General features: G+C 44.6%; 2 protein-coding genes across 2 annotated transcripts in view; one reads left to right on the top strand and one right to left on the bottom strand.

The window, feature by feature from the left end:
- gfra2b (GDNF family receptor alpha 2b) overlaps nucleotides 1–27,897 on the bottom strand; it is a 156,743-nt gene that overhangs the window by 52,130 nt on the left and 76,716 nt on the right. Inside the window, exon 3 of the mRNA XM_086299895.1 lies at nucleotides 23,109–23,186. Within this exon, the coding sequence (XP_086156021.1) occupies nucleotides 23,109–23,186 (78 nt within the window). The remainder of the gene's footprint in view (nucleotides 1–23,108; nucleotides 23,187–27,897) is intronic.
- Nucleotides 12,688–16,227, top strand: LOC147325378 (uncharacterized). Its single transcript, XM_086299894.1, has one exon. The coding sequence runs from the start codon at nucleotides 12,702–12,704 to the stop codon at nucleotides 14,610–14,612; it is 1,911 nt and encodes a 636-aa protein (XP_086156020.1). The 5' UTR covers nucleotides 12,688–12,701; the 3' UTR covers nucleotides 14,613–16,227.

Below are 27,897 nucleotides of genomic sequence, written 5' to 3' on the forward strand. Positions count from 1 at the left end.
TCCATCAACAACTTCAGCTCCATCAGTGCACTCACCATGTGACCTAATTAGGACTGTAACAGGAGGCAGTGTTTGTGGTTCTGTGTCCTGCAGCTGTGTTAGGGTTTAACAGTGAGCACGCTGCAGGAGCAGTGAAAGTGCTGTAGTCGTGTCCATGTCAGGTCTGAGTGCTGCAATCACATGTACCCACATGTGATTACATGTAATCACCTGCATTCACATGTACAGCGGTGCTGATTAGCATCTCCTGCCTGTGAGGCAGACTGCTCTGACCACCTTCGCTGTGCAGGACGTTTCTGATGAGCGCATGATACACAGGGACACGCCCAGACTGGCTGACCCTGGGTCAGCTGCTAACAGGCAAATAGTCTTAAGTGGAGCAGAAGCAGGCCAAAGGACTGGCGGCATGTCTGACAGGTCTCTGCTCACTGGCTACAGAACATTACAGGGAGAGGGGGTCAGCTGACGGCCTGTGAGGTGCTGATTAAACGATATCATCAGCAACGTGGTAAGACACCATCAGCATCAGTGCAGCTTCTTTGTTAACGAGCTGAGTTTCATTGAGTCTGATCTGTTTTACCTGAGTGCTGATTAAATGTGACTGACAGGCTGAGGTTTCTTCTCATGAGCGGCTTCATCCAAATACTGAACATCCTGAGTTTAATGGGTTTAAATGAAGCGCTCCCTGATCATGACCTGCTCCGTTTTTCACTCATGGAATTTATCAGAGTGGCTTTGCATGATTCACAGTTAAGAATCATCCTTCTGTATCATCCTGTTTCCTGATGGCCAACGTCTGGAAGCCTACTGAGGGACAGGACACAGTGTGTGTGTTCATTTCTTTACATTTACTTTATGCCGCCAATGTGTTCTTAGACTTTAATTAAACACTGGACACTTTATTAGTTACTCCTTGTTAGGATGTGGATGGGCTCTTTTCATTCAGAGCTGCTTTAACTCAACAAGCTGCTGGAAACGTTCCTCAGACTTTGTTCCATGGTATGACATCATCATGACATCATCACACAGTTTCTGCAGGTGTGTTGCTGCCTTTGTGATGAAGGTGAAGGTGCTCTGTTGGACTGAGTGCAGCGAACTTGTCATGTTCAGAAACCAGACTGTGTTGTAAGTCTGAGTTTCTTGTTCTTACTGACAGGAATGACACAATGTGGTCTCCTGCTGCTGCAGCCCATCTGCTTGAAGGTTCTTCTGTAGACGTTGGTTGTAATGAGTACCTTTCTATCAGCAGTCTGCTGTTTCTCTTCTGACCTCTGAGCTCAGCAGGGCGTTTCCTCCCAGAGAGCTGATGTCTGTGATGGTGGTTGGTGGTAAAATCGCAGCAGATTAGCAGATTGTGCAACACTCAGACCAACAACCACGCCGCCCTCAGGCCCTTAAAGCAACTTTCTTATCATTCTGATGCTCAGTTTGAACTCGTGCTGCGCCACTCTGCAGATTGGTGTATATCCAACGCCAGGTAAATACAGGGCCAGTACCACTGATACCGATGCCAATAGTGATATTTTTAACTATTTCTACAGGCAGCTGCTGTCGAGGAGCGCAGTGTGTCCTGATTTATGAGATGAACCATCATCAGGTTGCAAATTCTGAAGGCATTTTAAGTATCACTAAATCACTGTGACTTTTACTTTTAAAATAAGGAGTTAACACAGTAAAACACACCTTCCAGCTTTTATTTTGAAACTGAGCTGAATGTAGCGTTGTCTGGCTCAGCGTCTGTAGTTTAACTGTGCTGCAGGCTGTAAATAAAGCAGACAGTCAGCACAGACATGTTTCATAGCTCATGTTTGGGGTGTAGAATTTTATTTAAAAAATTACTTATTTAACACGCTTCAGTGAGCTGCACATAGAGGATAGAAACAAAGCATCGATCTGATACTATCGATACCTGGACGAGACCACCTCTAGTTTGAATTTCTGCATGTTTGCACACCTAAAGGCTCTGAGCTGCTGCCGTGCGATTGGCTGATTAGACATCAGTGTTAACGAGGGGTTGAACAGGTGTACCTAATAAAATGGGCGGTGATTATGTATTTAATGGTGTGCTCAGAGACTGGGTGGGTGGGTCGTGATGTTTGCGGCTCTACCTGCAGCAGCAGAGCTGAGCACATGTCTGTTGCCCTCCAACATGATCAGGATCTACAGAACAACGACACCTTCTCGTCTCCAGGGCTACGGTGAGATCCAATCAAGCGTGTGAATGTCACACCAGCATGTCGAGTGTGAACACACACGTGTGGACACCATTAAGTCTCAGCCTAACACATCCAATCACACAACTCCAATGGAAAAGACAGCTGTATCTGCGGCTCAGGGACAGATCATGAAGCGTGGCATCATGACATTTCCCTCAGTGTTTTAGCAAATTTACATCAGTGACTGACAACGCCTCCAGTGCTGAGCAGAGAAATCAAAGGCTTCCTGTGAGGCAGAAAACTGGGCACGATCAATGAAACCCCAGAAAAAATAATCTCATGCAGAGAATCCTCGAAGGAGCGGAGCCTCCAAACCTCAGAAATATGACTTAAATTGGCTTTTCCTCGGTGGAGGTATGAGCTCAGTGCGCCAGTTTCTTTGTTTACACAAAAACCATCAAGCTGAACCTCCTCAGGTTGAGAGCAGCACGGGACACCGGATGCAGATTCATCCACTCTGGAAGAGTGGGGGATGATGTCAATACTGCAATCTCAAATACCTAACATGCTGTGCGCTAAACCGAAACCTTTTAAAAGTCACTTCTTTTAAGATGATTCAAATTCATTAGGAAAAGGTGGAGGTGGTGGATTTTTAGGTAACAGCTGGTCCCTGCAGGTCTTCAGCCTCAAAGCTGGGAACATTTATCTATATTACACCTTCAGACAACTTCACCTCCAACTCTGTCAGAGGTCCAGTTCCAGAAGGAAGTGACCTTGGATTTTCATATTTATGCCATCTAGCAAAAACCACTGTCAGTATTTTATACAGCAACAACATGCTTCTGCTTATCGCTGATGTCATTTGCTTCCATGAAGACCCTCAACCTGTGATTGCTGCTCAGATCTGCAGCTATGCAGCAGCATCGTTTCACCCTTTGAACTTCTGCACCGCGTCTGTGTCGATACGGCCGGAGTGAGCCGAGGTGATGGAGAGGACACCGCTGTGAGCTGCCATCACCTCTGACTGACACCTCACTAATTAAATATGAATGTGGTCACCATCAATGCACCTCTGCAGGGTCCTATCAGCATCTTCACACTGCATAAAACACACGCACACAGACGCAAACACACATACACAGACATACACACACGAACACACACACATAGTTACACGCACAGACACACACAAACAGACACACTCAGGCTCTCCGTGTGCTACACATGTAGAAGTTTACAGGATGGGATGCTCTCTGGTGGTTTAAAACATTTTATTATCAGTGACAGAGTCGGCCCTCATGGAACATGTTCTTCTTTGAGCTCAAACATCTACTGACAGAGTACAATACACACACACACACACACACACACACACACACACACACACACACACACACACACACAGACACAGACAGACACACACACACACACACACACACACACACAGACACACAGACAGACACACACACACTAGCCGTTGTGTGTTTCCAAGAAAGCTCGAGCTGTTGAGGTGTTGCTTTGTGGCTCCATGAAAGCAGAAAGTCGAGCCATCGTGAAGACGTCTTCACCACCCACACGTCTTTCAGGAAACATCACTCATACTTTGAGTTTTTTCTCACACTTGTTAAATCTGATGCAGAAAAATAAAAACCAGAAGAAAGGTTAAACCCAGATCTGTTCCAGGTGCTTCCCTAACTCTCCTGTCAAGCCCTAAAGACTGTGGAATCATTCACATGTGAAGGAGTCAGGATGAGTTATTTGGAGCGAGTTGTCGGTTACTTATAAAGACCAATCAAGTTGCATGGGGAAACTGGACATGTTATCCTGCGGGAGTATTGTTTTTTAATTGTTCTCATTGTTCTCTACTCTGCTTCTATTTTGTGCTTTTACTTGCTGGTCAGCTTGTGGTTTTGGTTCTAAGGGTCTTAGCTGAATATTTACCCCGACACCTCCACAGCAGCATGTCAGGCAAACCCAAACCCACAGCAGGCTGTTGCTGGTTTGGGTTTGCAGAGGCTTTAAGGTTTGGGCATTGCCCACCCACAGATGTACTGAAAACTGACTTCTGATGAGGAAAAGAATCAATGATAAGGTCCTTCGACAGAAACTGATAATGTTTGAGAGGGTGAAGAGGCAGAGATGCTGTGACTGAGTGATGCTGCTTCATGCATAAACTGCACAACAGCCAGCGTCCTACATTCCCAGCAGATGTCTCGCTCATGCTAATGATCTGCAGAAAGTTTTTGTTTTAAGCACTTTCCCCAAAAACTTTGTCTGCCCATCATCTGAGTGCAGAGAGTGAGTCGTCTGGAAATGATGGAGCCGTCCACCGTCGAGCACATCCAAACTTTTCACTTTATCTAACTGAGCAGAAAACGTTTGACAGGCAGAGAGAGGAGGTGGAGGTGGAAGAGAAGTACGCTGAATGCAGAGCGATGAGCTGTAACTCTGTTTGTCTCCAACAGCAAACTTTGATCATACTTTTGGGTTGGTAGATCTTTCTACCAGATCAATCATGAATGAGCTGACCGGGCTGGCAGAGCTGATGATGAGGATGTTTCAGAGCCTCCTGAAGGGATCAACGATGTTGGAGAGGGCTGCTGATTCACTCGAAGGCAATTGGGTAGGATGTTGTTGACTGTAGTAGATGATGTTGTGCACGGCCTCAGTGTCTCCAACTCTGTAAATGTCTTACCTCGGAGCAACTCCCTGAGACTCGTTCCTATTCTCATTAAAAATTAACACTTTAATTATCTGGCTGCCCAGTTATTCACACAGCTACATGTCTGACTTATTTTGGAAGGTTGCTGCTTTGCCTGCTGATGGCGCTGAGCTGCAGATGTGACATGAAGTTGCTCTGATGCAAAAATAAACATTTGTATAAATTTGACTTTAATTTTCTCAAAATATTAAACTATACTATATCAATTGCTTTGATTTTGTTATTCATGCAAGTTTTTTGTTTTTTTATTCCATTAGATTCATTTCCTCATGAGGGGGCTTTGTGCTGTTGATAAAATTAGTCTGTCTTTGTCAGACGACATCTGTTCTCTGTTCTCTGTCACTGGTTCTCTTGTGGAAGACATACAGAACTTTTTGCAGTAAAGCAGAAGAAGAGCTGAAAGTTGATTGAAGTTCAGATAAAGGCAGTTAAAGGTACTGGGAGGTGCATGTTATGCAAAAAAACCTCTAAAATAAGTCTTTGTCCTTGAGCTGACAGCCACTTAAGGCCTAAAAGCCACTTCATCAGCGCGACATCAGCACCATTTAATAAGGTGAAAACAGATGACTGAGCCTACAACCAGGTGTTGGTCACACCTACTAGAGATATCCACACCAGTGATGCTGGGCAGCTAATGAGCTGATGAGGTAATCAGGTGCATTAAAGCCAGTATGCAAATATAACTGAGGACAGCGAGGCTGTTTGAACCTTTTTGACTTGCAGCTCATTTTCCAGCTTGAAGTTGCTTCATCACCCTGATCGGCCTGATATCACCTCTGCCTCCACAGCAGCTTTAGCAGCTAAACGCTTGCTGGCCTGGTTGGTTTCATTAAAGTTCAGCAGTTTGGAGTCGTTCTTGCTGAGCTGAATGTGGCGGAAACTCGACATCTTCATCCTTGACAGACAGCACAGATAAAGCCACAATGTGCTTATATTCCTGCAGGACAGCCGGAACATTCTCATTCTCCACATCCAAACAGCGCCGGCTTTGAAGTGGGACAAAACAGCAAGAGAACATGCACGAAGATTTAACAGCTTATGTCCAGAAATCGAAATGAAGGTAGCTCAGCGTCGCTGAGGTTTGTGCTGCGCTCGTTATGCACACTGTTTCACGGCACGTTCAGGGACATACAGAAAACTTGTGCTTCCAGCCCATGAATAATTTCTGAATTTATGCAGCCTTCTCAGTGTTTCCATAGCGCACTTAGTTAAATGGGCGTGTTTGGTCTCTGAGGGGCAGCTAACACCTCCTCACACCTGATTATATTGATTCTGTGAAATGAAGCAGGCTTCCTCCGCTCCACACGCACTCGTCTTAATTTTGTGGCTCTGCACAGCAGAGGCAGCTGCTCCCTCTGTCCAGATTAGAAACAGTCCATCACCTGGTTAGGCTGTCACTGTTAATATGACACTAAATTCTACATCAGCCTGAGGGAATGCATTATTATCAACTGCAGAATCCTCTTTAATGCTCTATAACTGAAGAAACAGTTTGGAAGCACAGAAAAGCTGCATAAAACCAAAAAAAGGCCACATTTGTTTTCAAAGGATGGCACAAAACAGCATAAAGTTGAGCAGAAGTTTTAATGATTAATGACATCACAAATCACTAATCATTAGTGATCTTAATGGGACATCTACGCAGGTGTACAGGAGGATGTTTCCATTTCTTCTCACAAGAACGTCATTATGAGAAAAAAATCATAAAGATCCTTGTTAATGCCTTCGCTGTACTTTTTATGCACTCCCTCTTCATGCTGCTCATTTGTTAAATAAAAGTGTTAGGTATTTTAGTACCATGGTAGCATTTACTGGATATTGTTTTATAGTGACATTATGCAGGAAAACTCTGTCATTCAATAAGGCCCCTTTGTTTTAGTTATTTTTCTCTTTGACCCAAGAATTGATGTGTGAGAATCACAGGCTGGTACAAGGTTGAAATACCACAGAGATCACTCCCTCAGCTACATTAGTTTCTTAATCTTTTAGACGCCTGTTGAAGGCCAAATGGTTTGTTTCAGATTTCACTAATGTAAGAACTCTTCGTTTTGTGCCTTGAAAATATGTCGCTGAGATAATCACAATTGTAGCTGAACTAATAAACTACACAAAGGATGCTTCTTCACCCAAGGGCAGGAAGACGCTGCCTTATCTTGGTCTGTACTGGTTTAAACTGATAATCTGCTGTCTCATGAATTTTACCCTCTATATAAACTGTTGTACTTGTGAATAAAGTTGAGTCACTTTGGGAAGACAATCTAAAGCAGTCTCTGTTTTCTTGTTCTCCCAAGCTGCTCCCGAGCTGCTCGTACTAACACGCTGAATGGCATGCTTGAATATTACTTGAGAATATATTTGACTGTGTTACAGACTAAGGGACATTCTCTGCTGATAGGTGAAGGTACATTCTCTGCTGATAGACGTCCACGCCTCGGAGGAAGTCGATCCACGGATTAGGCCCTGGAAACCGTTTCCTTCAAAAAGTTTGAAAGAAACTTTTCTGGGTCCCCTCAAACTTTTGAGGCATAAAAATAAAAGTTATTTAAAATGAGTAGTATGCACTATTAAAATATAAATTTTGAGACTACAGCAGGGTGCCAGATTTCCACTGACTGTTGTGTAAAAGTGCTTCACATTGTGCATGTTGCACTTGGATGTGATAAAAAAATAGCTGCTGGGATATTTTCATTAACTGTGAAATAACAGCTGCACATTTCAACAGAAACTCTGAGAGCTGCTTTTTTATGACTGACAACAGTTTTTGTTTTTAGGGACTTTTTTTTCTTTTCTTTTCTTTTTAACATGGAAGCTGCAGACACCAGTATTCACAGACTGGGGAGAGGACATGAATATGATGAAAAGCTGTGCATGTGATTTATTATGGAGCAATAACAAAGAAGAAAAACAGAAAAGCAGCAGAGGCAGCAGTGAGCCAGCCCCCATAGACTCCCATGTTAAATCTTTACAGTAAAAATAAACATGTTTACAGCCTGATACACAAACTTCTTGGTCTCTGTGGATAATTCTAACACCTTCATATCACTTGTACAGTGGGAGGATGTTTTTATAACTCACCTGTTAACTTGCACTGTGGTATAATTGCATGAATTTTGGTAAATTATCCAAATATTTGACATGGTGTCAGTGTCAAATACTGAAGGCATCCTTCAGTGTCACACAGAGAAGCAGAAAAGCTGTGGTTAAATGAGCACTAGACCTGCCATATGTATTAAGAGACTGAAGACTTCAAATAGCAGCATTTTTTGTTTTAGGAAACATGAGTCCACATATAAATGAGGGTTTTCTGGAAGCAGTAACCATCAGAGATCACCGTGAGTCACAAGAAAAGGGAACAGGGCATCACAGAGTGTTTTCTTGGGGCCGTGGCGTTCCACGGGGCTCTATTATTGATCCTCTACTTTTTACACATTTAAATCATGTTCTTGTTTGTCACAGCCCAAAACGTTTCCTCCTTTGTAACAATGTTATGGGGCAGAGTGTTTTTATAACTCACCTGTTTTAAGGCTTAAAGTTTGCATTATTAGGGGCGTGGCCTCTTTAACTAACAGGTGGATGGTGACAAAGGTGGCTGTAGCTGCTAGCTGTCTGCTAGGCTTTACCTAAACTGGACCTCTGGACCGTGTTTGTGCTGCTGGAGCCTTTTGGAGTTTTTTTTAATGACATCATGTGACCAATAGTATGACTGCTATGAGGTTACTGTGCTAACAGACCATGCAAGAAGAACTCCAATTTAGGGGGGTGAGGCTTTAATTAGTAGGTATTAGCAGGTGACCACCATGCAAATGTTGAGCATTTAGAACAGATCATCATACACTAGTGTGCAGCAACAGTTCAGTTATGTCTGTCTTTTATATACCATCCATACCATCCATATATACCAGTCAGCAAAGCCTGCCTCCACGTGTCATTCATGAACTGAACTTTCTTGTTAAACTTAACTTTAACATCAGCTTTGAACTAAGAGTAGAGAAAAGCTCCATGAATTAAAGATGTACAGGAAAGCACTTTTCCCACTACTGCAGACGAAAAGATTTCCAAACCTGACTCAGGTACAACGTTTAAATCCTTCCTCACTTCAAACTGCTTCACACCACAGCGCTGCAGAGCACTGATTGTGTGCTAGCACAAGCTGAATACATAACAGAGCCGCTTCCTCCTCCTTCAGAGTGACTGTTTCATTAGAGTCTGTCTCGCTGTTTAACCCTCTCGACCCACGGTGTCTTCCTCCCTCTACCCGGCTCTCTCTACCTTCCAGCAGAGAAGAAGAAGAAGAAGGAATGATATGAGCGCAATGTTTGAAGAGGAGCAGATATATATAGAGAGAAAGAGAGCGAGTATCCAGGGCAGGAGTGCGGGCCAATTAGAGAGTTGCCCTAGGTTGTCCTGTTATCTTCCTCACACACAGTCTCAACAGGATATACACACAGAGCCCCGCTCAGGGCTATACGCGCGCGCGTGCACGCACGCACGCACGCACGCACGCAGACACACACACACACACACACACACACACACACACACACACACATAATGTTTTATTAAAACACTGCTCCAGTGTCCGTTATAGATATATACACACCACGGAGACACGATCTAACGAGGTCAGAAACAGAACTGGAGGGAGGATGTGGGCGTAGGAGAGAGCGAACAAGCGGGGAGATGAAGGGGAAAAGGAAAAGAGGTCGAGCTGTGACAGAGTGAGAAGATGAAGACAAGAAGGGAAGACGTGACTGCAGCAGGATGGAGCACACCCACACCACCTGCAGCTCTGTCAGCTCCACCTTTCACAGGTGACCCCAAACAGCCTGAGGAGCATTTCTGTGGTACACCGGGAGGTTCGCACCTGCATTCAGCTTCATGTGGTGGAAGAATGATCCACCACCCACACAAACAACCTGCAGTCACAGCTACTGAGTCTGACTGGCTTAGCTCTTTGACTTTCTAAACTCGACATGTGACAAGTCTGTACCCCTAATGAAGAGTTCTGACACCTCCACATGTATGAGTGAAGATGTGTTCTGAGCACCATTTGAAGAGTTGCCGGGTTTTTGTGAGTGTAGCTACACTAATTTCTGAACAAACCCAGGCATGTGGTTCTTTAAGCACCCTGAAATACAACAGAAACCTCGCAGCTCAGCAAACAGCTTCAAGGGTTCCTGCTAGCAGGCTCTCAAGACTTAATGAGTTAATCATTTTACATGTGACAGAATATCATACCACAACAAGTTCTCCAAACTTCATACGGACACTACTTACCATGTCCGAGTCTAAATCCTCCTTCACTCCCTAAAAATAACTCAGAGTTAAAAAATAAAATGATGAGTGTCTGTGCTTCCAGCTGTTTCAGTAAAGTTCATTCTGACTGAACTAACAAACAACATACAGCACTGCTGTGCCTAAACTAGATTATATAAGAATGGATTAACTGCTGGCTAGCTACCTGCAAAATGGAGGATGAGGGTTACTCAGTAAAGGGTTAGGGTTCCTGATGGGCAGAGACGAACACCGCCACATGACAGGAAGACAATGCCGAAAACAGAGAAACCAGGTGAGAGAACATACGAGATGATCCATCCACAGCAGAAGGTCTGTCATTAATCTGCTGGATTACTTGCTTTGCAAACGTCCTGATTTTGAGCTGGGCACAGGTGGCAACACGTGGCAGCTGTTAGAGTACAGTCACATGATCATCAGCCAGAGCAGAGTGAAGACACGACAGCAACACACTGGGTCCCCGGTTCAAAGGCAACGGTTGCTATAACTGTGGTCTCCAACCGGTGTTCATATGAGCCTCTCATCTCTCACAGCGAGCATCACTTTGGAGCTGACAGCTCCAAACTGGTTGCCTTGGTGTTCAGTCAGCCTCTCTGAGGCTCTGTGTGACATAACGGGCGACCGTGGCTCAGGGGGTTGGGAAGCGTATCTGTAACCGGAAGGTCGCCGGTTCGATCCCTGGGCTCTCTGTCCTGGTCGTTGTGTCCTTGGGCAAGACACTTTACCCTACTTGCCTACTGGTGCTGACCAGAGGGGCCGATGGCGCGAAATGGCAGCCTCGCTTCTGTCAGTCTGCCCCAGGGCAGCTGTGGCTACAACCGTAGCTTGCCTCCACCAGTGTATGAATGCGAGAGTGAATGAATAGTGGCATTGTAAAGCACTTTGGGTGCCTTGAAAAGCGCTATATAAATCCAATCCATTATTATAACTATGACCAGCAAACTACGAATCACAGAGAATTTCAACAACCATATTTTCGTTGTAAGCCAATGAGTAAAAACTATGTGTGGTTCATTACATAACACTCAGAAAGTCTGTTTTAATTATGGAAGTGTTGAACTCTTAAATGAAGAACACTTTAATTTTGTCTTGTAAATATTTAAATATCACATGTTGTATTTGGGCTGCTGGTCTCCAAAGAGTAGCTGTGCTGCATCGTGTAGCACCGGGCTAATCCTCATCCTAATCCAAATCCTAATGCCAGTGCTAATCCTAATGTCCCCATTAAAGTCAGAATCAAACGGCTTTCTGTAACTATCGTGCTTTTCACACATTTTTCATTAGTTCATGCTGTTGTTGTGTCGACCTGACGGCGGCATGTCCAGCTGCCTGCTGCTGCTACACAGAACGTTCAGTGAGATTAAACCTAATCTGCTAATTTCATTATGACTGTGAAAGAGCAAAACACAGGAAATATGCTTACTCTGGCAAGTTTTTACTAAAAAAAACAAAACGAAGGGGGTTGAAAAATGCACATTAACAGAATTTTTCTGGTGTGTTGGTTTGACAGATGACTGACAAGGTGTGATGCGTCAAACAGGGACGAGTCAGGCAAATTCAACAAAGGGAAGGAAGCTGAAAGAAGCCATTTCATCTCTTTTCCTTAAAAACAACCTGAAGGGGTTTGAAGTGTCAAATGATGTTGGAAATAAACTGAAATGTAACCTCTGAAAGCAGATAAACAACACAGGAGGATAAAAGTTTAGCTGTTAAAGCACTGTGACAGCCAGAAAACTGCTCTTGAATCGAAATGAACTCTAAAACAAACTGTTAAAGACAAGTTTTCTTTCTTCTTAAAAACAGAGGCCGGGGAGGGTGCGAGCACTTAATCACTTAAAGCAGAGGAACTCACAGATTAAAGGACTTAGTGAAAAAGTTGAAATGAAGGTTCAGTTCAGTTCAGTTCAGTTCATTTTTATTTCAAACATTTCAAACATGTGCCTTCACAATCATTACAAAATATCATTCCATTATTTGTTTGAAAAGGAGTAGGCTGAAGTATTTACTTATTTGTCCCTACCCCCTCAAGTTTTACCTCTCATTCATTAAATTTTTTTTTGTCTTAAATTAAACAAACAACATATGAAACATATGAAACATATGAAGTAAAACAAAACATAACATACATAAATCAAAACAAGAAATTAGCAAGCCCCACCACAGTATAGTTTCTTTCATATGAAAAATACAGAATGTGTATATTTGCAGATACACAAGTTATGGAAAAACAACAACCAAAACAAAACAAAAAAAACAAAAAAGAACCGCAACACCATTTCCAGCAAGGTCAAAACAGGGATTCAGAGATAAGTTTAGGTGGAGCAGAAACTAGAAACTGAAACTTAGGCTGAAGTGGAAGAAGAAATCCAGACGCAGTGGAGCGGGAGTCAGCTCATGTCCCAGAGCTGAGGAAGTGATGGTGAAAGGTACAGGTGCAGGTGAGATGTAGCATGCTGCAGGGACTTCAGCGGATAAGCTGTGTGCTGATGGAGTAATGACATGTAAGCAGCTTCCGGTTGCGCCGTAAGATGGCTGCACTGACGAGAGCTCCCAGTCATCTCAGCAAAAATGTTATTATTTATTTTGTACTGCTTTCAATTTCTGTGCGCACAGCGCGATCATACACTCGGTATGACAGACAAACGCTTCTGGAGCTACATTCGTCAGCCAGTTCGGACTTTACAGCAAATCTCCAGTCTCTGGACAAGAAACTTGACGAGCTGCGTGCACGGATTAAACACCAACAAGACATCAGCAACTGCTGCGTTCTGGCCTTCACAGAGACATGGCTGGAGCCCAGCGTCCCCAACTGCGCCATCACGCCGGATGGATTCACTTTTTACCGGGGAGACCGAACGAAGGACTCAGGCAAGAAAAGGGGAGGAGGGGTGTGCTTTATGGTTAACTCCTTGTGGGCTAGAGATGTGTGTATCTTAAAAACTTACTGCTCTCAGAGCCTCGAGCTGCTGACCAAAAAAAAAATTAAAGTCAGGCCTTTTTGCCTCCCAAGGGAGTTCAGCTCAGTTCTCCTCTCAGCTGTTTACATTCCCCCACATGCTGATAAAGCTGCTGCTATGGACGAACTGTATGACATCATTACTGGACTTGAGAACAAAAATCCAGAAGCTGCCTTTATTGTGCTGGGAGACTTCAACAGAGCCAACATGAAGAAGGTTCTCCCCAAATACTATCAGCACATCTCCTTCCCCACAAGAGGTGATCAAACATTGGACCACTGTTACACTCCATTCAAAGAGTGCTACAAACCCCTCCCCCGCCCAGCTTTTGGTAAGGCAGACCATTGTTCCATACTGCTGCTGCCTGCATACAGACAAAGACTGAAACAGGAAAAACCAGCTTCCAGGGTTATTTACAAATGGGACAGTGAGGCTGAGGAGGTCCTGCAGGACTGCTTTGACACAACTGACTGGCAGATATTTGTGGATGCAGCTGATGGCAACATCAATGAACTCACAGACTCTGTCATTGGATATATTGGAAAGTGCATGGATGATACCATCACAAAAACCACTGTCCGCATATATCCAAATCAGAAACCCTGGGTAAATAAAGACGTTCGCACCAAGCTAAAAGTGCGGACCTCTGCCTTTAACTCCGGGGATGCCGATGCATATAAAGCAGCCAGGTACGACCTCCAAAAGTCCATAAAAAAGGCCAGAAAGGACTACAGGGACAAAATGGAGTCCAGCTACCACAGCTTTGACACCAGGCGACTGTGGAATGGACTGCGCAGCATCACTGACTACAAGAAGGTCAACACAGTCAGTGTTCAGCCCACTGCATCTCTTGCAGACGAGCTTAACAACTTCTATGCTCGTTTTGACGCGGACAACAGAGAGCAGATCCTCTACCCTCAGGAGGACAGTGAGGCTGCAACTTTAACTCTAAAAACAGAAGCTGTGAGGTGGACCTTTAAAAAGGTAAATCCTCAAAAAGCTCCAGGACCAGACGGCATCCCAGACCGGCTACTCAGAGTGTGTGCAGGCGAGCTGGCAGAGGTGTTCACCAACATCTTCAACCTCTCCCTGAGGCAGTCAGTGGTCCCCACGTCCCTCAAAGCATCCACCATCATTCCCGTTCCCAAAAAATCAGTGGTCTCCTGTCTGAATGACTACCGTCCTGTTGCACTGACATCCGTCATCATGAAGTGCCTGGAGCGCTTGGTCAAAGGTCACATCTGCTCCTCCCTCCCTGACACACTGGACCCTCTTCAGTTTGCCTATCGGACAAACAGAGCCACAGAGGATGCCATCGCCCTGGCAATGCACACCACCCTCACTCACCTGGAGAAAGGGAATACATATGCAAGGATGCTCTTCATCGACTACAGCTCGGCATTTAACACCATCATCCCCCAAAACTTGCCACGAAGCTCGTCGACCTTGGGCTGGGAACACCGATCTGCAGATGGATTCTAAACTTCCTCACAAACAGGCCCCAGGTGGTGAGAGTTGGTAAACACACCTCCTCATCACTCATCCTAAACACAGGTACGCCACAGGGTTGTGTGCTTAGCCCCCTCCTATATTCCCTGTTCACACACGACTGTGTTGCTAAACACGTGTCCAACATCATCATCAAGTTTGCGGATGACACAACCATCGTAGGCCTCATCACAGGCAATGATGAGACGACCTATAGAGAGGAGGTGATGGCGCTGTACGAGTGGTGTCTGGAAAATAACCTGACTCTCAACATCAGCAAAACTAGAGAGATTTTAGTGGACTACCGGAAACGACCAGTCAGGGAACACCAGCCCAGCCACATCAACGGTGTCAAGGTCGAAAGGGTCAGCAGCTTCAAGTTCCTTGGAGTCAACATCACAGAGGACTTCTCCTGGACCCTTCACACAGACACTGCTATCAGGAAAGCTCGCCAGCGACTTTACTTACTGAGGAGGCTGAGGAAGTTTAGCATGAACGCCAACATCACCTACATTTTTACAGGTGTGCAATTGAGAGCTTGCTGACGAGCTGCATCACAGTTTGGTACGGAAGCTGCTCTGCCAGCAGCCGTAAATCACTACAGAGGGTGGTGAAGGCAGCAGAGCACATCACTGGCACGAGGCTTCCTGCCATTCAGGACATTTATCTCCAGCGATGCCTCCGTAAAGCACACAGCAAGGACCACAGCCACCTCAGCTCTTCTCCTTGTTACCATCTGGCAGACGTTACAGGAGCCTGTCTGCTCGGACTACAAGACTCAAAAACAGTTTTTACCACCAAGCCATACGACACCTCAACCACAACACTTAAACACACACAACACAGTCCACAGGACGCACTCAGAAGCTACACTGCAGCTTCACAAGTACTCTGTTTAATCTGCACTGGTCACTCCACTTCATTGTTATTGATATTTATGTTTAAAAAGTGCAATACTGTAATTTTCTGCTGCTCATTCCTGTGCAATATCCCATCTGCCCCCCGTCATATTTCTTTTCAAGATTTTCTTATTTAATCACTAGTGTACATATATTTATATTTATAGATACATATATATTTAGTCATCTTTTCTCTTTTACCATGTCGCTCTAATATTTTGCTCCTTACTATTTTTCTATTTTCTTTATTATTTTCTTTTATTATATTTTCTCCTACCGTACCATGCTGCTGAGTTACTGCTGCTGTCAAACACATTTCATTGCAATGTTGACCCTGTGCTAACTTGCATATGACAAATAAAACTGAAACTGAACTGAACTGAGATCATGAGTCAGGTGACAGCGATCAGACTCCACTCGAGACTCCACTGGTCTCCATCCAGTGCTGTGGTGCAGACGAGCTCTGTGATCTGGGTCACAGTTGGAGCTTTCAGACGTAGACAGGGGTCAGAGGTGATGCTCTGTGCATCCTATCAGAGTCTGCATAAACGTTTGAGGTCCAACAGCTCGTCTGTTGGATCGGACCACACAGCCAGCCTTCACTCCCTATGTGCATCAGTGAGACGCCCGTGACCCTGGGTCACCGCTGTTCCTTCCTTGAGTCATTCTGATAGATCCCGCCCCTGCAGACCAGGAACGCCAACAGTGATGCAGGTTTGGAGATGTTCTGACCCAAACTGCACCCAAAATCTTCTTCTAATATCAACTCTGAGGACAACATGTTCACCTGCTCTCTGCTAGATCCCGCCCACTACCAATAGCCATGATGGAGAGCAGTCGCAGCGCTAGGCCTGAGGATCCTGCATGCTGACATCCCTGCAGCACCTTACCTGGCTGTCCTCTGACCTCAGCACCGTTCAGTTATATGTTCGGCTAACAGTGAGTGACCCCCTCTATATTAAACATAATTTCTCACTTTACTGTGATGATGAAGTGAACAGCTGCAGGGAAGTGTCTGAAGTCAGAGTGAATCTCAGAAAAACCCACTTACCTCCTCTGAACGTGGAGGACGCTGGGCGGACGGTGTCCTGCGCGAGCGCACAGACGAAGCTGCGTCAGAGGAAACGTCTTCCTCCCCTGTGGTTAAATTATCTGCCCCGCTCTCCATTCTGCTGCCATCAACTCTCCTCACTTTCTGCTTTTCCAAGCTCTCGTCTCACATTTCTCCTCCTCTCTTATCATCTCCACTCCTCTCGGTTTTCTTTCCTCCCGTTGCTCCCTCCGGACCTCTGGCGTCACTGTTTCCATGTCCTTTCCTCTATCTATCCTTTCATATTCTCTTGTCTCACCTCCTTTGTCTTTCTTTCTGTCCCTCTCATATCTCTTCCAGATATAATTGAGCCCAAGCTGAAGTTGAAGTGAGGACAGCTGCATCTTTGCTGTGTCTTTGTATTGTTGTTTCAGATGTAAACGTGGACTCTGAACAGGCTCAGACCTTGATCAGGTCAGACAGCTGAATAAGGGGAAACATCTGGAGCTGTAGAGTCTCTGAAAACATGCAGAGGGGTGTAATGAATGCAGATTAGGGGCTTTAGAGATGAAGATGAAGAAGATGAAGAGCCCTTTATATGGGTGAGTGGTGATGATGAGCCTGGCCATCAGCTGCAGCGTGATTGTGTCTGATTAAGTGAATCATGCAGTCTCTGAATCATCAGCACAAAGAGGAAACAAACAAGCTGTATTTAAACCACACGACCGTATACGGATGCTTTTCAAAGTAAAACATTACAATAAATCCAACATTAAAGTGACCACACAGAGACTCTAACTGCTGCTTTTTAGATTCCACAGTAAGTGCATCTAAACACCATTAAAAGTTGAATACATGCAACACTTTATTTACAACTACAGTATTTCATTTTAAGCTAATTAAAAGAGTTAACTTGAGCTAAAATGTTATCCATGACGCTGAGCTGCACATGTTCAGATGTTCACTGGGAGTCCATCAGAGTCCCAGAGGCTGAGATGGTTTGAAGATGTGCAGAGGAGGGAGGGTAGAGGATTAAGGTGGAGCTGCAGGGAGGAGGAAGGAGTGAAGGAGGACATGAAGAGGGCTGGTGAGACAGAGGAGGATGCTGGGATAGCTAAAGGAGAAGAACTGAAATTTTATAACAGGATGTTATAAAGTTATAAATGTTATAATTTTTAACAGAGTGTTATAAGTTAGTGAAATGCACCCTGGGAGTTGTAGTTGTTCACAGGATTTTTAATTAGAGATTTTCTAAAACACTGAGCTTCGTGCTTGTCTGGTGAGGTGATGTAACGTACAAGTTAAAGGAAGTTTCATTGTTTGAGGGTCAAAGCAAGTTTTGGTAAACTTAAATTCTGCCCTGGGTCCCAACCTGATCAGCCTAACACCAAACTCCTCCATCAGAGTGAACCTAACAGAGTTTGACTCAGACAAACTCTCAAGTTGCTTCTGTTGCATTATAATCACAGCTGCTGCTTCTGTGGGCTTTGCTCTGCACATTTCCATCTATGGGAGGATGAACTCTCAGCTCAGTGGCTGCTGTGTAAACTGAGTCTGACAGCAGCCTCTGGGTCTTTCTGCAGGTCTCTGTCCAGCATCAGCTTCACTTACAACACCTGACAGTGTAACACTACCGGCTGCTCACTAAAGTATTCTCTCATATCAGATCACATACCTGTTACAGCGCCACCTCTCTTGCTGCTTAATGACTGCCTTACTTTGTAAGACACCAGAGCTGCTGTCAGTTTATCACTTTTTGTGTCTGTGAACACAACATTTCATCCAAACTCAAAGTTTACCAACCCATCTATCCACCCACCCACCCGCCCATCCATCTGCACATCCATCTACAAATTAGGGTTGTGCGATATGACCAAAATCTCATATCCCGATATAAGACATTTATTATCCCGACAACAATACATATCACAAAAACTTTACATTTTCTGTAAAGTTTGTGAATCTCGGGTTATTTACCGTAATTGTCGGGCTATAAGCCGCTACTTTTTGCACAAGCTTTGAACCCTGCGGCTTTTAGTCAGGTGCGGCTTTTCTATGGATTGTCCATGATTTTTGTCATATCGTAAGACGATTTGTTTTGTTTGTCCCGCTGTCGTACGGCATTACGTTGCCTGGCGGAAGGGCATGTGATCAGACACACAGCATCGGGGTTCAAGAGTGGTATGTTGGTCACATGTCCATCCGCCAGGCAACATAGTGCCGTACAAAGTAGCGCAAAAAACAAACTTCAAAGTAGCGCTACGCGCTCAGCGGGAGGCGTGGATGATGAGCGGCGATAAACTTGCGAAAAGTACTTATTTAACTCTGTTACTTTTTCTGTCTCAGTAACTTTACCTTACTGGGTTACTTTGTCAGATTCTGTGTTGCTGAGTTTGACCTAAATATTCTGTTATAGGTTGCACATGAATTTTGCAACTTTTAGGAATAAAGTATATCATCACTGCTTTGCTAACACACCCCTCCACCCTGACCTCCACTCTGTGCTGATTTTGTGATTCTGGGGAGCTTTGCTGTCCCATGTTTCAAATGTGATGAATGATGACTGACTGAGGGACACCGCCCTATCGTGCCTCTTTGACTCTCCAGATCTTCAAAATAAGCTTCATGCTTTATTCAGTGAGACCTGAAAGCAGTGACTGAGACCATGAACTCATCAGGATGATGTTCACTGAGCTCAGAGATCAGGGGAGTGGGAGGCTCAATCGCTCAAAGACTTCTATACAATCAGACAGCCAGAGGAGTCGCCCCCTGCTGGCCATCAGAGAAATTGCCACTATAAGACAACTGTGCAGTGGATGGCTACCTACATGCATGTTTCATGTGTTCAGGTTATGGCTGCACTGGACTGATGTAGTGCAGACAGAGGAAAAGGTAGCAGGTAAAGTGGGCTTGGCCTTTATTGGAGGTGACCTCAGGTTGGCCCGAGAACTTGATGGATGGACCACATATCTACATTTGCTGTGGACTGCTGCAAGTACATCAGTTGCTCGCAAAGGACAATTTGACTTCATTCATGTTTCTACTGACATGACAGGAGCTGCCCCGTGCTGGGCATCAGGAGGAACGCAGGTTTAAGGCGCTTCAGTCTGCAGACCCACAAGCTTTGCCCATTTTTTCCGCCTCTGGTGGCGGCGCTCCGAGAATGCAAACAGAGAGTTTGTTTAGAGGAGATAACAATATTTAAATTTTATAATCAGGTTTGCAGCTGCTTGTATGAGCTGAATCATTACAGCTCTAATTCGCTGCACACGCTAAAGTATTCTCACTGCGCCTCGAGTCTGCAAACAGTTAACAAGTTCTCGAGTACACACACTCACACACACACCGTATTCACAAAAACTCTGTCACGCTTAGCCTTTCCCTCCAATCAATTTGCGACACTCTTGTCTGAAACGTACTTTAATGTTCCAGGGCTCTTTCTTCTTGCCACTGCTGTTTAACACACTTCTATATGATCCTCTTATCCCCCCACCCCCGTCGTCTTTTATCAGCATGGAGCATTCGAGCTTCTCTCGCTGCACATCTTCACATCATGCAGTCAGACTCCTGATGACAGGTGATTGGACTGCAAGCCGGCCCCTCCCCCCACGCGCCTGTCCTGCACGCGTGCAAAGGAGCGGCCACAGATTAATGTTGTGTTTGGTGACGTCGTGTTAGAGGAAATAAGGGAAACTTTACACAACACCTGCACCAGTGTCCTCTGTGTGTCTGTGTGTGTGCACCGTGTTTACATGACTTTGTGAGGACCAAAAATTGCTACTATAGTTGCAACTTATGGGGACAAAGTGTTCATCCTCACGAGTCTGAAGACATTTTTGAGACTCAAAATGTGGTTTCAGTGTCAGGGTTACAGGTAGGTTAGGATTATGGTTAGGGTTAGACATTCATTTTTGATGTTTAGGGTAAGCAGCTAAGGAAAGGGTTATGTCATTTAGATGTCCTCACTAAGATATGAAGACAAGTGTGTGTGTGTGTGTGTGTGTGTGTGTGTGTGTGCGTGCGTGTGTGTGTGTGTGTGTGTGTGTGAAAGAGAGTTTGTGAAAGAGAGTGTGAGTGTGTTAGGAACAGAAAGTGCTTTTGAAGCTGTGTTGGTTGCAGCACTCCTGCGTTGACCGTGTTGTTTGGACTCGTGTTAATCTGAGAGAGCAGAAGCCAATTTACAGAGCCGTGAGTCTATTTCACAGATGTTTGACCACACACACACACTAACATACACACACACACACACACACACACACACACAGAAAGAAAGTGTAAATGACGCTGTATCGCTCAGGGCGTCTGACATTTAAACACTCCTCAGAAACGTGTGAGACCGAGACGGAGAGCCATGCACAGCTTTAATGGAGTCCTGCTAACATGCTGACAGAGAGTGAAAAACACATTTTTAATACATCGATTCATTTAAGTGCATCTTTTCATGAAATCCTTCATCGATGGCATCCAAAAACATCCTTTCCATGTTTTATTTTTTGGTGCTGGCTCATTGCATGAGGATAAAGAAGATAACTCTGCAGGGATCCTGTGGTGATGATAACTGAGTCATCAGCAGCCGTGATATCAACAGCGAGGAGGTTCTTTGGAACGTATGAAGGAGAAGACTGAACACACACATCCAACAGTTTCACTCAGTGACTGCAGGGCGTCTGAACCTCACAAGCAGCTTTCAGCACCTTACATGACCCTGGTAGATTTAGTGCCTGAGCCTAACCGCTTCGCTGTTCTCATTTCATCCTTCAAACATTCCTGATGAGCAACTATGCGTTACATATGCCTCAAGAAAAACCAATACTTTACCAAAATCAGTTTATTGAAACTCATTTAAAATTTTTGCCATTTGCACTTCAGGGCATCTGAGAAGCCCAGGTGGTACCAACAGTCATGTGACACATGATACAAAACTAGGATAGGTCCTAAAAACTCCCTGAAAAGCCTTTCAGTTATTCAAAATGCTGCAGCAAGAGCAGATTTCTCCTATATTGGCTTCCCTTCATTGGCTCCCTGTTAAATCCAGAATTCAAAATCCTGCTCCTCACATATAAGGTGCTGAATAATCAGGCTCTGTTTTATTTTAATGACCTTATAGTACCACATAACCCCATTAGAGCGCTTTGCTTTGCTCTCACACTGCAGGCCTACTTGTTGTTCCTAGAATTTTTAAAAGTAGAATGGAACCAGCTTGCAGTTTGGATTCAGGAGACAGACACTATCTCTACTTTTAAGATTAGGCTTCAAACTTTCCTTTTTAATAAAGCATATAGTTAGGACAGGATCAGGTGACCCTGAATCCTCCCTTAGTTATGTTGCAATAGGTGTAGGCTGCTGGGGGATTCCCATGATGCATTGAGTGTTTCTTCTTCACTCAGTATGTGTTTATACATCTCTGCATTTAATCATTAGTTATTATTAATCTCTGGCTCTCTTCCACAGTGTGTCTTTGTCCTGTCTTCCTTCTCTCTCCCCAATCGGTCGCAGCAGATGGACCCGCCCCTCCCTGAGCCTGGTACTGCTGAAGGTTTCTTCCTGTTAAATGGAAGTTTTTCCTTCTCAATGTCACCAAAGTGCTTGCTCATAGTCTGATTGTTGGGTTTTCTCTGTATTATTATAGTGTCTTTATCTCACAACAGAAAGCATCTAGAGGTGACTGCTGTTGTGATTTGGTGCTGTATAAATAAAGTTTAATTATGTTAATAGAGGTGAGGATAAGTGAGATTCATATACCAGGACATGTGAGTATATTTCATTATCCTGCCATGGTCTCACTCTGGATGTTTTATAGTTAGAAACAACACGTAACTCTGCCACTGATCTCACATAACACTATGATTACACACACACAGCAGCACTCTCCACAAAGAGATGTGCTAATCAGAGCTTTTTATTGGCCACTAAACGAGCCACACCACCCACACCTGTGTGCTTTAAACAAAAGACTGCATGACGTTCCAAATCTGTGAATACTTTAAACTTTCCACGGCAGACGTTTCCACAGAGGTGCAGTGAAAAGCAACAGAAACGTAACAGCGGGAAAAAACTTGAAACTCTCCAAAAAATACTTATGAGCAATTTTGCAGCATTTTTTCTGCATTTAATAAACTTAATATTTCATAATTTCATTAAGAGTAATCTGCAGGTTAATCAATAATGAAAATATAATAATTAGCTGCAGCCCTGAGCACATTTCCACCTCCACACTGATCCATGTGGGATGTCAACGATATGTGACAGCCTGTAATGAAAAGGAGCAGAGGTTATCTCTCTGCCCTCTGAATAATGAGCGCAGTATGTAGAGGCACAAACGCATTTTGGACGGAAAATAGGTTTTTATGAAAGAGCTGCTTCAGCTGCACGCTCTCTCACACGTCTGTAATTACAAAGACGCATTCATTCACGCACTCACAGATGGAGCGAGTGGCCCGAGTTTAATCAGCCCCTCCTCCACCCACACCAACCTAGATGAGTGTGTGTCCGTTGCTTCAGTCTGCTCCCACAAACATACACACACACACACACACAAACACACACACACAGTGGCGTTACCTGAGATGATGGAGGCATGTCTGAATTCCTCAGAGAAGTGGATCGGCTCGTATGGAGACGTCTCGTAAAACTCCTCCCCTGAGGAACAGAAAACAGAAACATGTTCAGTGTACAGTCCCAACCGTCTGTATCTACTCGCGCACGACCTTCAAAGGTCTCCTGTCTGTGCATGAAAATGTTTCTCAACCTCCAGAGCCAAAAACCCAAACCTGCAGTTCCTCTAACGACCAGCGCAGGCAGCAGTGAGTCCTCATGGACTCCCATGTTAACTCACCTGTTTAAATTGTATTGTGGTAACTTTGGTAAATCGTCTGAACATTTGACCTGGTGTCAGTGTCAGACAAAATACTCACGATAGCCTTTAGTTTCACACAGAGAAGCAGAAGTGCTGTGGGGGCAGGGATAGCTCAGTAGGTAAAGTGGTCGCCCCATGATCGGAAGGTCGGCGGTTCGAATCCACTTAACGGCTACCCTGAGGTACCCCTGAGCAAGGTACCGTCCCTACACACTGCTCCCCGGGCGCCTGCTTAGTGGGCTGCCCACTGCTTCACTGAGTGAATGGGTCAAATGCAGAGGAAAAAACAAGTAACTTCCCCATGGGGATCAATAAAGTATCCATTATTATTATTTAATGATACTGTATATATATTAAAAATACACAATAAACTTAACAGAAATGTTTGTATTAAGAAACATAAGTCCGCATGTATGATGAGCCTCTGAAGGTCTGACCTGAAGTATTTTACATTCAAACCAGAGTTTTACTGGAAGCAGTAACCATCAGAAATCACTGTGAGCAACAAAAACCACCACAGAGTGCCTTCTTACAGCTCATGGTGTTCCACAGGGCTCTGTCATTGATGTCAGTCAAAGGGGCGTAGCCTCTTTGACTGACAGGTGGATGGTGACACAAGCAGCTGTAGCTGCTAGCTGTCTACTAGGACTCACCTGAACTCAACCTCTGGTCTGTGTTTGTGCTTTTGGAGCCTTTTGGAGCCTTTTTAATGACATCATGTGACCAATAATATGGCTGCTGTGAAGTTACTGTACTAACTTCACAGGCAGGGATAGCTCAGTAGGTAGAGTGGTAGCCCCATGATCAGAAGGTCGGGGGTTCGATTCCCCTGAACAGCTACCCTAAGGTACCCCTGAGCAAGGTACCGTACCCTACACACTGCTCCCCGGGCGCCCAATGGCTGCCCACTGCTTCACTGAGTGAATGGGTTAAATGCAGAGAGGAATTTCCCTACGGGGATCAATAAAGTTCTCCTTCTAACAGAGCATCCACAAAGGCAGAGCTTCAATTTAGATGGTTTTTTTTTTTTATACAATTAGGGGATGCAGACTATTAACCACACAAATATAGTCCAAAAAACCCAAAATGGCGACGGCTGAAACACTAAAACCTATGTGCAAAATTGCGTGCCTTTTTTTTAACACTGAGCCTGTTAAACATTAAAAAAAGCATGATCATTTGTCTCCTTTTTGAACATTGTGTTGTTTCAAGAATGAAAGAGAAATTTAATGTGAGAATTTGTTGTGGGAACAGTAAAAAAAGCTCCTATATGACAGTTATTTTCTCTTCTCGATCTTATCCCCAGTAATTTTTTCCTTTATGGGACTTCCACGCTGAGCCGAACCCGACTGTCATCCTTTCTCATGTTTCTAATTTTATTGGAGCTTTACCGCCAAAGGTTTCTGTTTGTCAGAGAACGCCGTGTTCACACGTCTAAAATGAAGCGAGGACGACAGACAAAAGAAACAGAGCGCTACAGAGAAGCCAGGCCTGCAGCACTGAGTCACACACTCAAACAGGAAAAGAGCTGGATCCGGATCATTCTGGAAACTTATCATCACTGCAGCTCATTTAAATCAGACAGAAAACAAACATGGCTGATTACAAAGCAATCTACATATCACGCTTCCGAGAACATTCAGAGCAATTCAGCAGCAGTTTCAGTCCACAGGAGCACAGAAAACTGTTGACAGCAGCTTTGGTGTACCTGATCTTCTGGAATATAAACAATTTAAGGCTTAAACAAGCTACTGTGACATCATTCCACTTCTTGTTTCAGCTCTACAGCCGTTCACGCAGTCATCGTGCAGTGAAGCATGTGTGGAGCGTAGAGAAGCTTACAAGAATAAAAATAAATTATGTAAAAATAAAGTTGTGACTGATGTGACTCACACTGAAGTTTCTGAATTCAAAAATAAAGAATGAAGATGATGGACATCTTTGCTTTTTCTTCAGATGGTTTGAGCCGTCTTTTGGGAATACCCACAGAATTGGTAACCTGACAGCAGATGGACCGCTTGACAGAGGCACATCTGAACTCTTTCTTGGAAACTGACTGAAAACTACTGAGCACTGCGTCACTATGGTCAGCAGGTAATTGGATGAAACATCTGTCTCTCACAAATCAGTCACCTGGAACTGTTGAAAAGTTTTTTCTGGAGAAAACTATTTGCTGCTGTTCTCTACTCTCAGAAATCTGAAGGAACAGATGTAGTCGATACTGTCATGGTCCGCGGCCCGGCGTCCGAGGTGCTGATGGGATGCCCACTCCCGTGGGCGTGGCTGCTAACTCCACACCTGCATCCCATCCCGGGCGATCACCAGGTGGACTATTTAATCCTGCCCAGCCTGCTGCTCCACGCCAGTTCGTAGTCGTCCTTCTGCGGTAACGTACACCTGCGGGAAAGCCCTTATGTAAACCTATCACTAACACTAACTCTGCCTTGTATACTCAGATCACAGCTCGGCGTGTTTGAGCCACCAGCCTGTCCACCTGCCTGTCCGGAATTTGGATCAAAATCAGCCCCAGCCGCCTCGACCTTTCTGAAGCTTCTCCCCACGGACCCTCACCCCTCCCTCCGGTTCCCTCGGCCCCGCTATCATCGTAAGACGCGTACTCTACTTCCCTTCGTATGCTGCAGTTTTCCCACTCCCCAATAATCCTTTTTTCCTTTTTCTGTTTCAGCCTCCCACAGTCCCGCTCTCGGCGTTCCTGCGCGATTCACCTCCCGGTCCCTCGGTTTTTCTGGTTCCGTGCGTTTTTTCCCTTCTACCCTCCCGGGACACCCTCAGTTATAATAAAGTTTATTTTTTGTTCTCTCGTACCGCTGTGTGTGTGTGTTCTGCTCCTGGGTCCAGCTTGTGCCTGGAACTTCGGTTCATGACAGATACATATGCAAGGATGCTCTTCAACGACTACAGCTCGGCATTTAACACCATCATCCCCTCAAAACTTGCCACGAAGCTCGTCGACCTTGGGCTGGGAACACCGATCTGCAGATGGATTCTAAACTTCCTCACAAACAGGCCCCAGGTGGTGAGAGTTGGTAAACACACCTCCTCATCACTCATCCTAAACACAGGTACGCCACAGGGTTGTGTGCTTAGCCCCCTCCTATATTCCCTGTTCACACACGACTGTGTTGCTAAACACGTGTCCAACATCATCATCAAGTTTGCGGATGACACAACCATCATAGGCCTCATCACAGGCAATGATGAGACGACCTATAGAGAGGAGGTGATGGCGCTGTACGAGTGGTGTCTGGAAAATAACCTGACTCTCAACATCAGCAAAACTAGAGAGATTTTAGTGGACTACCGGAAACGACCAGTCAGGGAACACCAGCCCAGCCACATCAACGGTGTCAAGGTCGAAAGGGTCAGCAGCTTCAAGTTCCTTGGAGTCAACATCACAGAGGACTTCTCCTGGACCCTTCACACAGACACTGCTATCAGGAAAGCTCGCCAGCGGCTTTACTTACTGAGGAGGCTGAGGAAGTTTAGCATGAACGCCAACATCACCTACATTTTTACAGGTGTGCAATTGAGAGCTTGCTGACGAGCTGCATCACAGTTTGGTACGGAAGCTGCTCTGCCAGCAGCCGTAAATCACTACAGAGGGTGTTGAAGGCAGCAGAGCACATCACTGGCACGAGGCTTCCTGCCATTCAGGACATTTATCTCCAGCGATGCCTCCGTAAAGCACACAGCAAGGACCACAGCCACCTCAGCTCTTCTCCTTGTTACCATCTGGCAGACGTTACAGGAGCCTGTCTGCTCGGACTGCAAGACTCAAAAACAGTTTCTACCATCAAGCCATACGACACCTCAACCACAACACTTAAACACACACAACACAGTCCACAGGACGCACTCAGAAGCTACACTGCAGCTTCACAAGTACTCTGTTTAATCTGCACTGGTCACTCCACTTCATTGTTATTGATATTTATGTTTAAAAAGTGCAATACTGTAATTTTCTGCTGCTCATTCCTGTGCAATATCCCATCTGCCCCCCGTCATATTTCTTTTCAAGATTTTCTTATTTAATCACTAGTGTACATATATTTATATTTATAGATACATATATATTTAGTCATCTTTTCTCTTTTACCATGTCGCTCTAATATTTTGCTCCTTACTATTTTTCTATTTTCTTTATTATTTTCTTTTATTATATTTTCTCTAACCTGTAGGTGTTCCTCAAGGGTCCGTTCTCGGGCCTCTTTATCTCCATGCTTGTTGCTTCATAAAGTCTCCTAACATCAGAGCTGAAGATATGACTGATATGGTATATGATATGGTGAACATCTATATATGTGTTGTATATACATGGACAAACTAAAACACAACAATAAGATTCTGTACTCTCTACATCACAAAACTCTGTTTAACCCTTACATACTGTTCAGGTCAGACACATTTTGACCTTTGACAGCAGTAAAATACCCTAAATTTTATTATTTCAACCTGAAGTTTGATCACCTTTCT

The sequence above is a fragment of the Aulonocara sp. 'chitande type north' Nkhata Bay genome, linkage group LG7 (assembly GCF_057382095.1).
Source record: "Aulonocara sp. 'chitande type north' Nkhata Bay isolate Kocher_YH1m ecotype deep benthic linkage group LG7, A_spYH_male_GT1.1, whole genome shotgun sequence".
NCBI lineage: Eukaryota > Metazoa > Chordata > Actinopteri > Cichliformes > Cichlidae > Aulonocara > Aulonocara sp. 'chitande type north' Nkhata Bay.